Genomic DNA, 14,800 nt, shown 5'->3' with positions numbered 1-14,800 from the left:
GTTTAGGCATTTTGCGTTTTCCTTTGTTGCAAATAGATCTATTTGTGGTGTTCCCCAACTTTGGAAGTAAGTGTTCAGTATTTGGGGGTGAATCTCCCATTCGTGGATCTGTTGGTGATCCCGAGAGAGATTGTCTGCTAACTGATTCTGAATCCCTGGAATAAACTGTGCTATTAGGCGAATGTGGTTGTAAATCGCCCAATGCCATATTCTCTGTGCCAGGAGACACAACTGTGTTGCGTGTGTCCCTCCCTGTTTGTTTAGGTAATACATTGTTGTCATGTTGTCTGTTTTGACAAGAATGTGTTGGTGTCTTATTATAGGTTGAAATGCCTTTAACGCTAGAAATACTGCCAGTAGTTCTAAGTGAAATATGTGAAACTGTTTTTGCTGAGTGTCCCATTGTCCCTGGATGTTGTGTTGATTGAGGTGTGTTCCCCACCCTATCATGGAGGCATCTGTTGTTATTACATATTGTGGCACTGGGTCTTGGAAAGGCCGCCCTTGGTTTAAATTTATATTGTTCCACCATTGAAGCGAGGTGTATGTTTGGCGGTCTATCAACACTAGATCTAGAAGTTGACCCTGTGCCTGTGACCATTGTGATGCTAGGCACTGTTGTAAAGGCCGCATGTGCAACCTTGCGTTTGGGACAATGGCTATGCATGAGGACATCATGCTTAGTAGTTTCATCACCATTTTGACTTGTATTCTTTGTTTTGGATACATGGCCTGTATTTACATTGTGAAATGCCTGTACCCTTTGTGGGCTTGGAGTGGCAATCCCTTTTGCTGTGTTGATTGTCGCCTCTAAGTATTGCTGTGTTTGACACACTGAAGGTGTGACTTTGTGTAGTTGATTGAGAAACCTAGTTTGTGGAGGGTTTCTATGACATACTTTGTGTGTTGTGAACACCGTTCTAGCGTGTTGGTTTTGATTAACCAATCGTCTAGGTACGGGAACACATGTATTTGATGCCTTCTGATATGTGCAGCTACCACTGCCAGGCATTTTGTAAAAACTCTTGGCGCTGTTGTTATTACGAATGGCAACACCTTGAATTGGTAATGTACCCCTTGGAATACAAACCTTAAGTACCCTTTGTGTGAAGGATGTATCGGTATATGGAAATATGCATCCTTTAGGTCTAGTGTTGTCATGTAGTCTTGTTGTTTGAGCAGTGGGATTACGTCCTGTAATGTCACCACGTGAAAGTGATCTGATTTGATGTAGGTATTTAATGTTCTGAGATCTAATATAGGTCTTAGAGTCTTGTCCTTTTTGGGTATGAGAAAGTACAGAGAGTAAACTCCTGTTCCTTTCTGTTGAATTGGTACTAATTCTATTGCTTCTTTTTGTAGTAACGCTTGGACCTCTAGTTCTAGAAGATCCATGTGTTCTTTTGACATATTGTGTTTTTTCGGTGGGACGTTCGGAGGGAAATTGAGAAATTCTATGCAATAACCATGCTGGAAAATTGCTAGGACCCAAGTGTCTGTTGTTATATCCTCCCAATGTTTGTAAAACTTGGTTAGTCTCCCCCCCACAGGTGTTATGTGTTGGGGATTTGTGACGTGGAAGTCACTGCTTGTTTTGAGGAGTTTAGGGACTTTGGAACTTCCCTCTATTCTTTTGGAATTGTCCCCCTCTATATTGCCCCCGAAAACTTCCCCGCTGATATTGGCTTTGATAAGTGGGCCTTGCTTGTGAGGTTGTGGCTTCTGTGGGTTGACCTCGAAACCCCCCCCTAAATTGTGTCTTGCGAAATGTGCCTCTGCTCTGTGGGGAGTAGAGTGCGCCCATGGCTTTTGCCGTATCAGTGTCTTTTTTAAGTTTCTCAATAGCAGTGTCCACTTCCGGCCCAAACAACTGCTGTTCATTAAAAGGCATATTCAGCACAGCTTGTTGTATTTCCGGCTTGAATCCTGACTTACGCAACCATGCGTGTCTCCTTATTGTTACTGCAGTATTTACTGTCCTTGCAGCTGTATCGGCTGCATCCATTGCTGACCATATCTGATTATTTTAGATACTTTGTCCTTCCTCTACCACTTGTTGTGCCCTTTTCTGGAACACTTTGGGTAAGTGTTCTATGAAATGCTGCATTTCGTCCCAATGAGCTCTATCATATCTTGCCAGAAGTGCTTGTGAGTTGGCAATGCGCCATTGGTTTGCTGCTTGTGCTGCAACCCTTTTCCCCGCAGCGTCGAATTTGCGACTCTCCTTGTCTGGAGGTGGAGCGTCTCCCGAGGTGTGAGAGTTTGCTCTCTTGCGAGCTGCCCCAACAACCACAGAGTCTGGTGTTAATTGCTGCGTAATATAAACAGGGTCTGTTGGCGGTGGCTTGTACTTTTTCTCCACCCTTGGAGTTATTGCCCTGCCTTTCACAGGATCCTGAAATACTTGTTTGGAGTGTTTTAGCATTCCGGGGAGCATAGGTAAGCTTTGGTATTGGCTATGAGTGGAGGATAGTGTATTAAACAAAAAGTCATCCTCAATCGGTTCTGCATGCAAGGTCCCATGCGTCGGGATCATCTTGACTCATTGCAGTATGAGTCGGGGATTGCATCAGTGGTGGAGTGGCTACCGGTGATGTGTGCATTGATGGTGGCGGAGTTGTTTGTCTTGCCACCTTTGCTTGTGGCTGCTTGTCCTTTTCTTGAAAGGCAAGTCTTCTTTTCATTTTAATTGGGGGAAGAGTGCTTATCTTCCCTGTGTCCCTTTGAATGTGGAGCCTCCTTTGAGTGTAGTCTGGCTCCATTGAATCAAGTTCTTGTTCGAACTTATGTCCTTGCATTTGGGAGGACAACCCCTGTTCCTCTGTGTAGGAACCTGTTTTCGGCTCCGAGCTGGGTGTTTCGGAATCAAAACCTTTTCGGTTGCCTTTTTGGGCTCCGACAAAACCTTTTTTATTTTCGGCGTCGTGGTGTCTCGGTGCCGACCCATTTCGGTGCCGCTGTCTCGGTGCCGAACTTGCTCATAGCCGCTGTCTCGGGCCCGAGATTGTTGTGTGCTGGTATCTCGACCGGAGTCGGATGACTTCGACACAAGCGTGCCCTTTTTTGGTGCCGATGATCGGTCACCTATTTTTCGGGTTAAGCCATGGCCTGTTGGCGGTGGCGTCCCCTGGGCTTTTGTGGTCTTCTCGTGAGTTTTATGTTTCGACGTCTTACTCACGGTTTTCGACGTTTCTTCGGGATCAAGCTCGTCTGAGTCCGACTCCTGAATGGAGAAGGTTTCTTCTTCCTCCTCGAAACGCCCTTGTCCTGTCGGCTCCAACGCCATCTGCAGTCTTCTCGCTCTTCGGTCTCCTAATGTCTTCCTCGACCAAAACGCTCGATAGGCTTCACAAGTATCTTCCTTGTGCTCTGGAGACAAGCACAAGTTACAGACCAGATGCTGATCTGTATACTGATACTTGTTGTGACATTTTGGGCAGAAGCGGAATGGGGTCCGTTCCATTAGCCTTGAAGAGACACGTGGCCGGGCCGACCAGGCCCCGACGGCGGATCGGAAAAAACCCGAAGGGCCACCGGAGCTCTTCCAAAGTCGGTGGCGATCTGTTGTAACTAACCCGATACCGAACGCAAACAATACCGCCAATTTTTCCGAGATTCTAACTAACTTTCCGACCCGAAACACGGAGTGAAAAGGAACACGTCCGAACCCGATGGCGGAAAAAAAAAATCTACGATGGAGTTGACGCCCATGAGCAATGGAGCCGAAAGGGGAGGAGTCCCTCGATCTCGTGACTCGAAAAGACTTCTTCGGAGGAAAATAACTTGTAACACTCCGAGCCCAACACTAGATGGCGGGATGTGCAAAGCATGTGTATCTGCAGCTACACATGCCATCGAACATATATATATATATATATATATATATGTAAACCTTTAGAATTAATGTTTATAAATTTGAAACAACTAATAAACCATTAACAAAAACTTACCTTAAAATTCAGGCAAAATAGTTGTTGTACCTTCCCTACACTGCAGTCCTTCTCCACAGCATCTCTAGTGTAGTCCATTTCAGCTTAATTTCTACTGCAGTCCTTCCCTAAACTGCAGTACATCTCCACAATATCTGTAGTGTAGTCCCCAGCTGTACTTCCACTGCAGCCTTTCCAAACACTGCAGTCCATCTCCGCAATTCATCTAGTGTAGTTTGTCTCAGCTGTTCTTCCACTGCAGCCCTTCCCTACACTGCAGTCCTTCTCTACACTGCAGTCCTTCCCTACACTGCAGTCCATCCCTACAGTATCTCCCGTGTAGTCCATCCCCACTGTACTTCCACTGCAGTCCTTCCCTACACTGGAGTCCATCTCCACAGTATCTCCAGTGTAGTCCATCTCAGCTGTACTTCCACTGCAGTCTTTCCCTGCACTGCAGCCCTTCCCTACTCTGCAGCCCTTCCCTACACTGCAGTCCATCTTTGCAGTACCTCACTGACCTTGTCAGTGAACTGCTCTGCCACCGCGTAGCTCCACCAGCAAGTGAAGCCCCTCTGACTTGAACTCTGCCCTCTGTCAGGAGTTCGAAGCCCTCCTCCACCCGCGGGTTTCTGCCTGCGCCTCATCCATGGTGTCTAATGGGAGAACTCTGCTCTTTTACTGGGCTGCCCTCTGGCTCCTTTCTTTTTTATCTTTTCTCCTTGTTTTTCTTTTAGTTTAGTTTCCTTTAGTGTTTTTTTTGTGTGCTGTTTTTGTGCCTCCCTGCGTTTTCCTCTATCTTTTCCCCGTTTTTCTCATCACTCCTCTCACTCTAGCTTCTCTCTCTCTCCTCTCTCTCAAGTTCCCCGCCCCCTTTTTCGCACCGTTTCCCGCTCCTCCCTCCCAGCTGGCCTCTCCTCCCCCCTCCCTCCTTAATGGCAGCCGCCCAGCGGGCGCACCTAAGGCAAGCCCATCTGCACCCGTCTGCGACCCAACCGCGACCAGCACCAGGACCCCTGGTCCTGCCACCCGCCGCCTCTACACGTCAGCAGCACTCATCGTACTCAACCCAGGATGCAACAATAACTGCAAGCAGACATCACCAGCTAACACCCACGGACCCTTCAGCTGCCTCCGCTGCCGCCAAACCTACATCACCACCAAGACCTTGGACCCAGCACAACCCACCCTCAACAACACACCGACCCTGAAAACTCTAAAGTGCATTCTCCTCAACATCCGCTCCCTCCATAAACATGCTACCAAAATCTGGGACCTCCTTGACAGCACCACCTCAGACGTTGCATTTCTCACCGAGACCTGGACCAACACCACCTCAGCCCAGACATGGCCATCGCCATCCCCCAGGGATACAAGATCACCCAGAAAGACCGCCTCAGCCGCCCGGGGGGGATGTGAGGGGGGATTGCCATCATCCACAGGTCCAACCTCTGCCTGAACACACACTCCGAAGACTCCACAAGCCAGATGGAACACCTCCACTTCAAACTACATACCAGTCCGACATCCACCATCAGGGGAACCCTCATCTACCGCCCTCCCGAACCACGTGCTCCCTTCGCCTACTCCATCACGGACTGCATCTCTGCATAAGCCATCACAGCCACCAACTACACCCTGCTGGGAGACCTCAACTTCCACCTCAACAACCTACAAGATCCCAACACCGCATCCCTCCTAGATAACCTCCACAACATAGGGCTCCGACAGATCGTGACGGAATCAACACACTCAGTAGGACACATCCTCGATCCCATCTTCACAACATGAACCTCCGCTACCTTCAGTCACGCCACAGCACTCCCATGGACTGACCACCGATGCATCCATTTCACCTTCAACACACCCACCGTCATCAGACCCCAACACCAACCATCAGATAGAAACTGGACAAGAATCACCGATGATCAGCTCACCTCCGCCCTTGTCGCCCCCACCATCGCACACAACGACCCAAACACTGCAGCACACACCTTCCACAAATGGATCGCCGACTGCGCCAACACCATAGCCCCCCTCAAAAAGAACAACAGCACCCACGCAAAGAAAGCCAGCTGGTTCCCCCCAGAACGTTGAGAATTTAGATGCACTTGTCGCCGCCTCAAGAAAATCTGGAGAAACACCAAATCCACAGAAGCCACTTCAGAGCCGCCACCACCGCACACTACCAACTCATCAGAAACACCAGAAAGAAAGCTATACAGGATAGAATCTCCTCACACACAAACACAACAGCAAGGAACTCTTCAGCATCATCAAGGAGTTTGCCCACCTCCCAACAGTGAAACAACGGACATCCCACCCTCACAGGACATCTGTGCCAGACTAAACACCTACTTCCACCACAAAATCAAGACCATCTACGACAGTTTCAGCAAGAATAACTTGCGCGCAGAACCCCCTCTACCAAACCTCGACACCAACAATCACCATCTGGACCCCCCTCACCACCGAAGATACTATGAGAACAATGAGGTCCATACACTCCGGGGCCCCCACGGACCCATGCCCCCACCACATTTTCAACAGAGCTGCAGACACCATCGCTCCACCTCACCATCAACCGCTCACTAGCTGCTGCCACCTTCCAGACGACTGAAAACACGCCAAGATCAACCCCCTTCTCGAATAACCCTCGGCAGACCCCACAGACCTCAAAAACTTCAGGCCCATCTCCCTACTTTCATTTCGTGCGAAAGTAATCGAAAAAGCGGTCAACAGCCAACTCGCCATGTTTTAAGAAAACCACAACATCCTCGACATCTCCCAATCCGGATTCAGGAAAAACCATAGCACCGTAACAGCCCTCCTGGCCGCACAGACGACATCCGCTCCCTGCTGGACAAGGGAGAGATGGCGGCACTCATCCTGTTAGAACTCTCGGCGGCCTTCGTCACAGTATCCCATCACACCCTGATACGAAGGCTCCACGAAGCCGGCATCAAAGCAAGGCCCTCGACTGGATCCAATCGTTCCTCTCCGGCAGAACTCAACAAGAGAGACTCACCCCCTTCCTTGCAGACCCCACACCCACCACCTGCGGAGTTCCCCAGGGATCCTCCCTCAGCCCCACGCTGTTTAACATCCACATGGCCCCACTAGCCACCATCGTCGGAAGCTACGGAATCAACATCGTCTCCGCCGCCGACGACACTCAGCTCACCCTCTCCCTCTCCAGCAAACCAAACAAAGCCAAACACAACTTCCACAAAGGCATGGAAGCAGTCGCCAACTGGATAGGAAACAGCTGCCTTCAACTCAACGCAAACAAGACAGAAGTACTCATCATGAGCCCTCAACCCAACGCGTGGAACAACTTCTGGTGGCCACCCACCGTCGGAAACCCGCCCACCCCCACCAGCCAAGCCTGTAACCTCAGGATCATCCGGGCCTCCAGTCTCAGCATGAACCATCAAATCAACTCAGTCACCTCCACCTGCTTCCGCACCCTCCGCCTCCTACGCAAGTCCTTCAAATGGATCCCCCTGAAACAAAGAAAGACTGTCAAACACACCCTCATCACCAGCAGACTGGACTATGGCAACGCACTCTACAAGAATCAACAAGAAACTCACCCGCAAACTACAAAACATCCAAAATGCTGCTGCCAGACTTGTCCTCGACCTACCGCGATACATCTCGCAACACCTGCGTACTCTGCACTGGCTTCCCATAGAGAAAAGAATCACCTTCAAGATCCTCACCCACGCACACAAAGCCCTCCACAACACCAGACCAGGCTACCTGAACCAGCGACTCAACCTCCACGTATCCCACAGGGCCCTACGCTCAGCCCAGCTCTCTCTTGCAGAAGTACCCCACATCACGAAAACCAGAACAGGAGGACGCTCCTTTTCCTACCTCGCAGCCACCGCCTGTAACGCCCTTCCTCTCCACATTAGACAAACCACCTTCCTCCTCAGCTTCACGAAGGAACTGAAGACATGGCTTTTTTAAAGACCACCTAAACAGGGAACGCTGCACTTCTTCCCCCCCCCCCCCCCAACCCACCCACCCAGCCTAGCGCCTTGAGGCCCTAACGGATGAGTAGTTGCGCTTTACAAGCACGGATTGATTGATTGCGTACCTCTAGTATGGTCCATCTCAGCTGTACTTCAACTGCAGCCTTTCCCTACACTGCAGTCCATCTCCGCAGTATCTCTAGTGTAGTCCATCTCAGCTGTCCTTCCACTGCAGCCCTTCCCTGCTCTGCAGTCCATCTCCACAGCATCTGTAGTGTAGTCTATCTCAGTTGTACGTCCACTACAGTCCTTACCTACATTGCAGTCCATCTCCGCAATACCTCTACTGTGGTCCATCTCAGCTGTCCTTCCACTGCAGTCCTTCCCTGCACTGCAGTCCATCTCTGCAGTTCATCTAGTGAAGTCCATATCAGCTGTACCTCCACTGCAGCCCTTCTCTACACTGCAGTCCTTCTCCACAGCATCTCTACGGTAGCCCCCATTTAAGCTTAATTTCTACTGCAGTCCATCTCCAGTGTACTTCCATTGCAGCCCTTCCCTGCACTGCAGTCCATCTCTGCAGTTCATCTAGTGTAGTCCGTCTCAGCCGTATTTCCACTGTAGCCCTTCCCTACACTGCAGTCCATCTCTACAGTATCACTAGTGTAGTCCATCCCCACTGTACTTCCACTGTAGCCCTTCCCTACACTGCAGACCATCTCCACATTTCATCTAGTGTAGTCCGTCTCAGCTGTACTTACACTGCAGTCCATCTTCGCAGTGCCTCTAGTATGGTCCATCTCAGCTGTACTTCCACTGCAGCCGTTTCACTGCACTGCAGTCCATCTCTGCAGTAGCTCTCGTGTAGTCCATCCCCACTGTACTTCCACTGCAGTCCTTCCCTACACTGAAGTCCATCTCCGCTGTATCTCTAGTATAGTCCATCTCAGCTGTATTTCCACTGCAGTCCTTCTGTACACTGCAGTCCTTTTCAGCAGTGTATGCACACTATTCTGTCTGAACACTGGTGCCTCATCAGTCCCTTAAGTTAATACCTCCTGTGCAGTCCTCTACACTACCTCCAATGCAGCAGTTATGAACAGTAACTCCATTGCAGTGTTTCTCTGCACCTCAACTGTATCACCTGTGTTCTATGTACAGTACCTCTGATGCAGTCCCTTCCAGCTGTATCGCCAGTGTGTGCAGCGTACAGTACTTCTGGTGCAGTTCCTTCCAGCTGTATCACCAGTGTGTGCAGCGTACAGTACCTTTGATGCAGGCCCTTCCAGCTGTATCGCCAGTATGTGCAGCGTACAGTACCTCTGATGCAATCCCTTCCATCTGTATCACCAGTGTGTGCTGCGTACAGTACCTCTGATGCAGTCCCTTCCAGCTGTATCCCCAGTGTGTGCTGCGTACAGTACCTCTGATGCAGTCCCTTCCAGCTGTATCCCCAGTGTGTGCAGCGTACAGTACCTCTGATGCAGTCCCTTCCAGCTGTATCCCTAGTGTGTGCAGCGTACAGTACCTCAGATTCAATCCCTTCCAGCTGTATCACCAGTGTGTGCAGCGTACAGTACCGCTGATGCAATCCCTTCCAGCTGTATCATCAGTGTGTGCAGCGTACAGTACCTCTGATGCAGTCCCTTCCATCTGTATCACCAGTGTGTGCTGCATACAGTACCTCTGATGCAATCCCTTCCAGCTGTATCACCAGTGTGTGCAGCGTACAGTACCTCTGATGCAATCCCTTCCAGCTGTATAGCCAGTGTGTGCAGCGTACAGTACCTCTGATGCAATCCCTTCCAGGTGTATCACCAGTGTGTGCCGCATACAGTACCTCTGATGCAATCCCTTCCAGGTGTATCACCAGTGTGTGCAGCGTACAGTACCGCTGATGCAATCCCTTCCAGCTGTATCACCAGTGTGTGCAGCGTACAGTACAGCTGGTGCAATCCCTTCCAGCTGTATCCCCAGTGTGTGCAGCGTACAGTACCTTTGATGTAATCCCTTCCAGGTGTATCACCAGTGTGTGCAGCTTACAGTACCTTTGATGTAATCCCTTGCAGGTGTATCACCAGTGTGTGCAGCGTACAGTACCTCTGATGCAGTCCCTTCCAGGTGTACCACCAGTGTGTGCAGCGTACAGTACCTTTGATGTAATCCCTTCCAGGTGTATCACCAGTGTGTGCAGCGTACAGTACCTTTGATGTAATCCCTTCCAGGTGTATCACCAGTGTGTGCAGCGTACAGTACCTCTGATGCAGTCCCTTCCAGCTGTAGCTGCAGTGCAGTCCGTTTGAGCTGTGCTTCCACTTCAGTCGCTGTGATTGAAACCTCCATGGAGGGTGCCCTCCACAATAGCTTCAATGCAGCCTTCTATGCTGTACTGGCGCTGTAGTCTTGTCCCTGCACTACTATCCATCTGAACACTGCTGCCGCTGTAGCTTTGTCCATGCGCCACAACCAGTCTTCGTTGTACCCCTGCTGTAGTCCATCTTGAAGTGCATCATTGATGTCCCAGCAGGTGTTACGTCCAGCACAGCCTCTCCCTGTAGGAGGCTGGCCTGGCTTATAGTGAGTACCAGATGGTACTTACACCCTGTGCCAGGTCCAGTTATCCCTTATTAGTAGATTAGTAGTGTTCTAGCAGCTTAGGCTGATAGAGGTAGCTATAGCAGAGCAGCTTAGGCTGAACTAGGAGACATGCAAAGCTCCTACTATACCACTTATATCAATTAGCACTATATCATAAGAAACACAATACTCAGAGTTACTAAAAATAAAGGTACTTTATTTTAGTGACAATATGCCAAATGTATCTCAGAGGATGTACTCCCTTAGGGGGTAAGTAAAATACACACAAACCAAAACCAGGTTAAGTAAAACAGAAAGTAGTGCAAACACTGTAGAATACAATAGGATGCAATGGGCCTAGGGGCAACACAAACCATATACTAAGGAAGTGGAATGCGAACCACTTAGGGACCCCAGGCCTAGTGTAGTGTGTAGAGGGTCGCTGGGAGTGTAAGATAACACTAAGGGTCCACGATACCCCACCCCAAGACCCTGAAAAGTAGGAGTAAAGTGTTACTACTTCCCCAGAAACACACTAAAGTTGTGATACGAGATTCTGCAAAGACCACAACTGACGGCAAAGCACTGAAGATGGATTCTTGGACCTAAGGACCTGCAAAGGAAGGGACCAAGTCCAAGAGTCACGAAAGTGTCCGGGGGGGGGGGGCAGGGGCCCACTAAATCCCGGATGAAGGTGCAAAATGGCTGCCTCCGGGTGGAAGAAGCTGAAGATTCTGCAACAACGAAAGATGCCAGGAACTTCTCCTTTGCACAGAAGATGTCCCACGGCATGCTGGAGAATGCAGAGTTGTTTCTATGCAGAAAGACCGCAAACAAGCCTTGCTAGCTGCAAAGGTCGCAGTTGAAGAAAAAGGGTGTTGCCCAGGAAGGACCAGGAGGTCGCCACTTGGACGAGGAGACAGAGGGGGCGTTTAGCAACACAGAGAGCCCACGCAGAAGCAGGCAGCACCCACAGAAGTACTTGAACACTGGTTCAAGAAAACTGTGCACGGCGGTCGTCTGAACACTACAAAAGAGGGTCCCACGAAGCCGGTGGTCAACTCAGCGAGGTGAGCAGTGCAGGACGGAGTGTTGGGGACCTGGGCTGTGCTGTGCACGAAGGATTCCTTGCAAAAGTGTACAGAAGCCCTAGCAGCTGCAGTTCACGCAGTACACAGGATTACTGTCTGGCGTGGGGAGGCAAGAACTTACCTCCACCAAATTTGGACAGATGGACCATTGGACTGTCGGGGTCACTTGGATCCAGCTCCTGTGTTCCAGGGACCATGCTCGTCACAATGAGAGGAGAGCCAGAGGACCGGTGAAGTAATAGTTTGGTGCCTGCGTTAGCAGAGGGAAGATTCCATCGACCCACGGGAGATTTCTTCTTGGCTTCCAGTGCAGGGTGAAGGCAGACAGCCCCCAGAGCATGCACCACCAGAAAACAGTCGAGAAAGCCGGCAGGATTAGGCGCTACAATGTCACTGGTAGTCTTCTTGCTACTTTGTTGCAGTTTTGCAGGCGTCCTGGAGCAGTCAGCGGTCGATCCTTGGCAGAAGTCAAAGGGTGAGATAGAGAGGAACTCTGGTGAGCTCTTGCATTCGTTATCTGAAGAGAAGCCCACAGGAGAGACCCTAAATAGCCCTCAGAGGAGGATTGGCCACATAGTCAGGTAAGCACCTATCTGGAGGGGTCTCTGATATCACCTGCTGGCACTGGCCACTCAGAGGCCTCCATTGTGCCCTCACACCCCTGCATTCAAGATGGCAGAGGTCTGGGACACACAGGAGGAGCTCTGGGCACCACCCCTGGGGTGGTGATGGACAGGGAAGTGGTCCCTCCCCTTTCCTTTGTCCAGTTTCCCGCCAGAGAAGGGGCTGGGGGATCCCTGAACCAGTGTAGACTGGTTTATGCAAGGAGGGCACCATCTGTGCCCTTCAAAGAATTCCCAGAGGCCAGGAGAGGCTACTCCTCTCAGGCCCTTAACACCTATTTCCAAAGGGAGAGGGTGTAACACCCTCTCTCAGAGGAAATCCTTTGTTCTGCCTTCCTGGTACTGGGTTGCCCGGACCCCAGGAGGGCAGAAGCCTGTCTATGGGTTGGCAGCAGCGGTAGCTGCAGTGAAAACCCCAGAGAGCTGGTTTTTGTAGTACCCGGGGTCCATGCTGGAGTCCCGGGGATGCATGGGATTGGCACCCCAATACCAGATTTGGCATGGGGGACAATTCCATGATCATAGACATGTTACATGGCCATATTCCGAGTTATCATTGTGAAGCTACATATAGGTATTGACCTATGTGTAGTGCACATGTGTAATGGTGTCCCCGCACTCAAAAAGTCCGGGGAAATTGCCCTGAACTATATGAGGGCACCTTGGCTAGTGCCAGGGTGCCCTCACACTTAGTAACTTTGCACCTAACCTTCACCGAGTGAGGGTTAGACATATAGGTGATTTATAGGTTACTTACATGCAGTGTAAAATTGCTGTGAAATAACGTGGGCGTTATTTCACTCAGGCTGCAGTGGCAGTCCTGTGTAAGAATTGTCTGAGCTCCCTATGGGTGGCAAAAGAAATGCTGCAGCCCATAGGGATCTCCTTGAACCCCAATACCCTGGGTACCTAGGTACCATGTACTAGGGAATTATTAGGGTGTTCCAGTGTGCCAATGAGAATTTGTAAAAATGGTCACTAGCCTGCAGTGACAATTTTAAAGGCAGAGAGAGCATAAACACTGAGGTTCTGGTTAGCAGAGCCTCAGTGATCCAGTTAGGCACCACACCGGGAACACATATAGGGCACATACTATGAGCACTGGGGTCCTGGCTAGCAGGATCCCAGTTAGACAGGCAAAATCAAACATACACTCAAGTAAAAATGGGGGTAACATGCCAGGCAAGATGGTACTTTCCTACACAACCCACAGTAACTTCCATGTAACTTTTTCAGCTATTCTTCCACTGCAGGTCTCAACAGTACGTTGTTTGCAGTATGTGTCAGCAATACTTCCATTCTGCTCCCTACGAGTGGCACTTTCAACACATTGCCTTTCTGCCCCATCTCCTCTGCAATGTTTGCTTGCAGTGCCTACACTATGGTCCATCTCAGCAGTGCCTCCATTCTCAGTCCCTTAGACACCCACCAACATCAACATAGTGTTACTCATCTAATCCAACAGTTTACATTTGCACCCCTTACTCTCCTTATGTTTTTTTTCTCTCCCTTCTGTTGTGATGATGTATTCTTTTTCAGTTTGTTGACCTGATAGTATTATATGTTGCTCTGTTTCAGGTCCACAACTGGAGCCCACATGAAGCTAAAGAATATATCAAGAATATCCGTCCTCAGACTCTTATCCGCAGATCCCAGTTTGAGGCACTCGAGCAGTTTCATGCCTGGGTGCGCAACCAGAGTCCTGTACAGTCTGGAGGCTGAGCAGATGTCAATGGGAGAGCATTCACTTAAGGAACAGCAGGGAGCACAAAGACACTGTCCAACGGCCTGTTCTCACCACAAACACACCATTTAGCAGAGTGTTCTCCACCACAAAGATGCAGTCCTACAGCATGTTCTCCACCACAAAGACAACATCGAGCAGTATGTTCACCACCACAAAGACGCGGACCAACAGCGTGTTCTCCACCAAACAGACGCAGTCCAACAGCGTGTTCTCCACCAAAAAGACACCGTCCAGCAGCGTGTTCTCCACCACAAAGATGCGGTCCAGCAGCGTGTTCTCCACCAGAAAGACACCGTCCAGCAGTGTTCTCCACCACAAAGACGTGGTCCAACAGCCTGTTTTCCACTACAAAAACACTGTCCAGCTGAGTGTTCTCCACCACCAAGACGTTGTCCAGCAGCGTGTTCTCCACCACAAAGACCTCCTTACTGATACCACTTAGCATACCTTTATAATGATAAACGTCTCTGTTTGACCAAGCACAAGACAGGTGCACTTGGAGCATGGAGACCTCCGCGCCATTTTTTCATTGCATATAAAGACTGATTCAATCTGTCTATCCAAGTCTTGTTTATTGAGAAAAGTAATTTATAGTGCCATTAGAGAGGCTTCAAGGAGCTCTTGCGTCACTGACCAGAACGTACTATACAGTGTGACAAAGTTACTGACAGGTGGCTGAGGTGGGGTGTGATCTGGGGTTCCTGCTTCACATCATGCTGCCTTCAGCTCAAGACTGCTCCATTACATCTCTGAATTTGCACAGGGTTTGCGGGCGCGCAGTGGTCCAGGAAAGGCTAGCTGGCTGTTATGGAGTGACTCTGGGGGCTGTGTGCCATGAGCATGGCGTATG

At 50.0% G+C, this 14,800-nt stretch overlaps 1 protein-coding gene across 3 annotated transcripts in view; it reads left to right on the top strand.

The window, feature by feature from the left end:
* Window positions 1-14,509, top strand: part of PTPMT1 (protein tyrosine phosphatase mitochondrial 1) — a 47,354-nt gene extending 32,845 nt beyond the window's left edge. For all 3 annotated transcript variants that reach the window (XM_069221611.1, XM_069221612.1, XM_069221613.1), the window contains one exon: window positions 13,782-14,509. In XM_069221611.1, coding sequence (XP_069077712.1) covers window positions 13,782-13,925 — 144 coding nt within the window. In that variant the 3' untranslated portion in view covers window positions 13,926-14,509. The remainder of the gene's footprint in view (window positions 1-13,781) is intronic.
* Window positions 14,510-14,800: the final 291 nt, after the last annotated feature.

This window comes from Pleurodeles waltl, chromosome 3_1, assembly GCF_031143425.1.
Source record: "Pleurodeles waltl isolate 20211129_DDA chromosome 3_1, aPleWal1.hap1.20221129, whole genome shotgun sequence".
In the NCBI taxonomy this organism is placed as follows: Eukaryota; Metazoa; Chordata; class Amphibia; order Caudata; family Salamandridae; genus Pleurodeles; species Pleurodeles waltl.
This window is presented reverse-complemented; position numbering and strand designations above follow the sequence as displayed.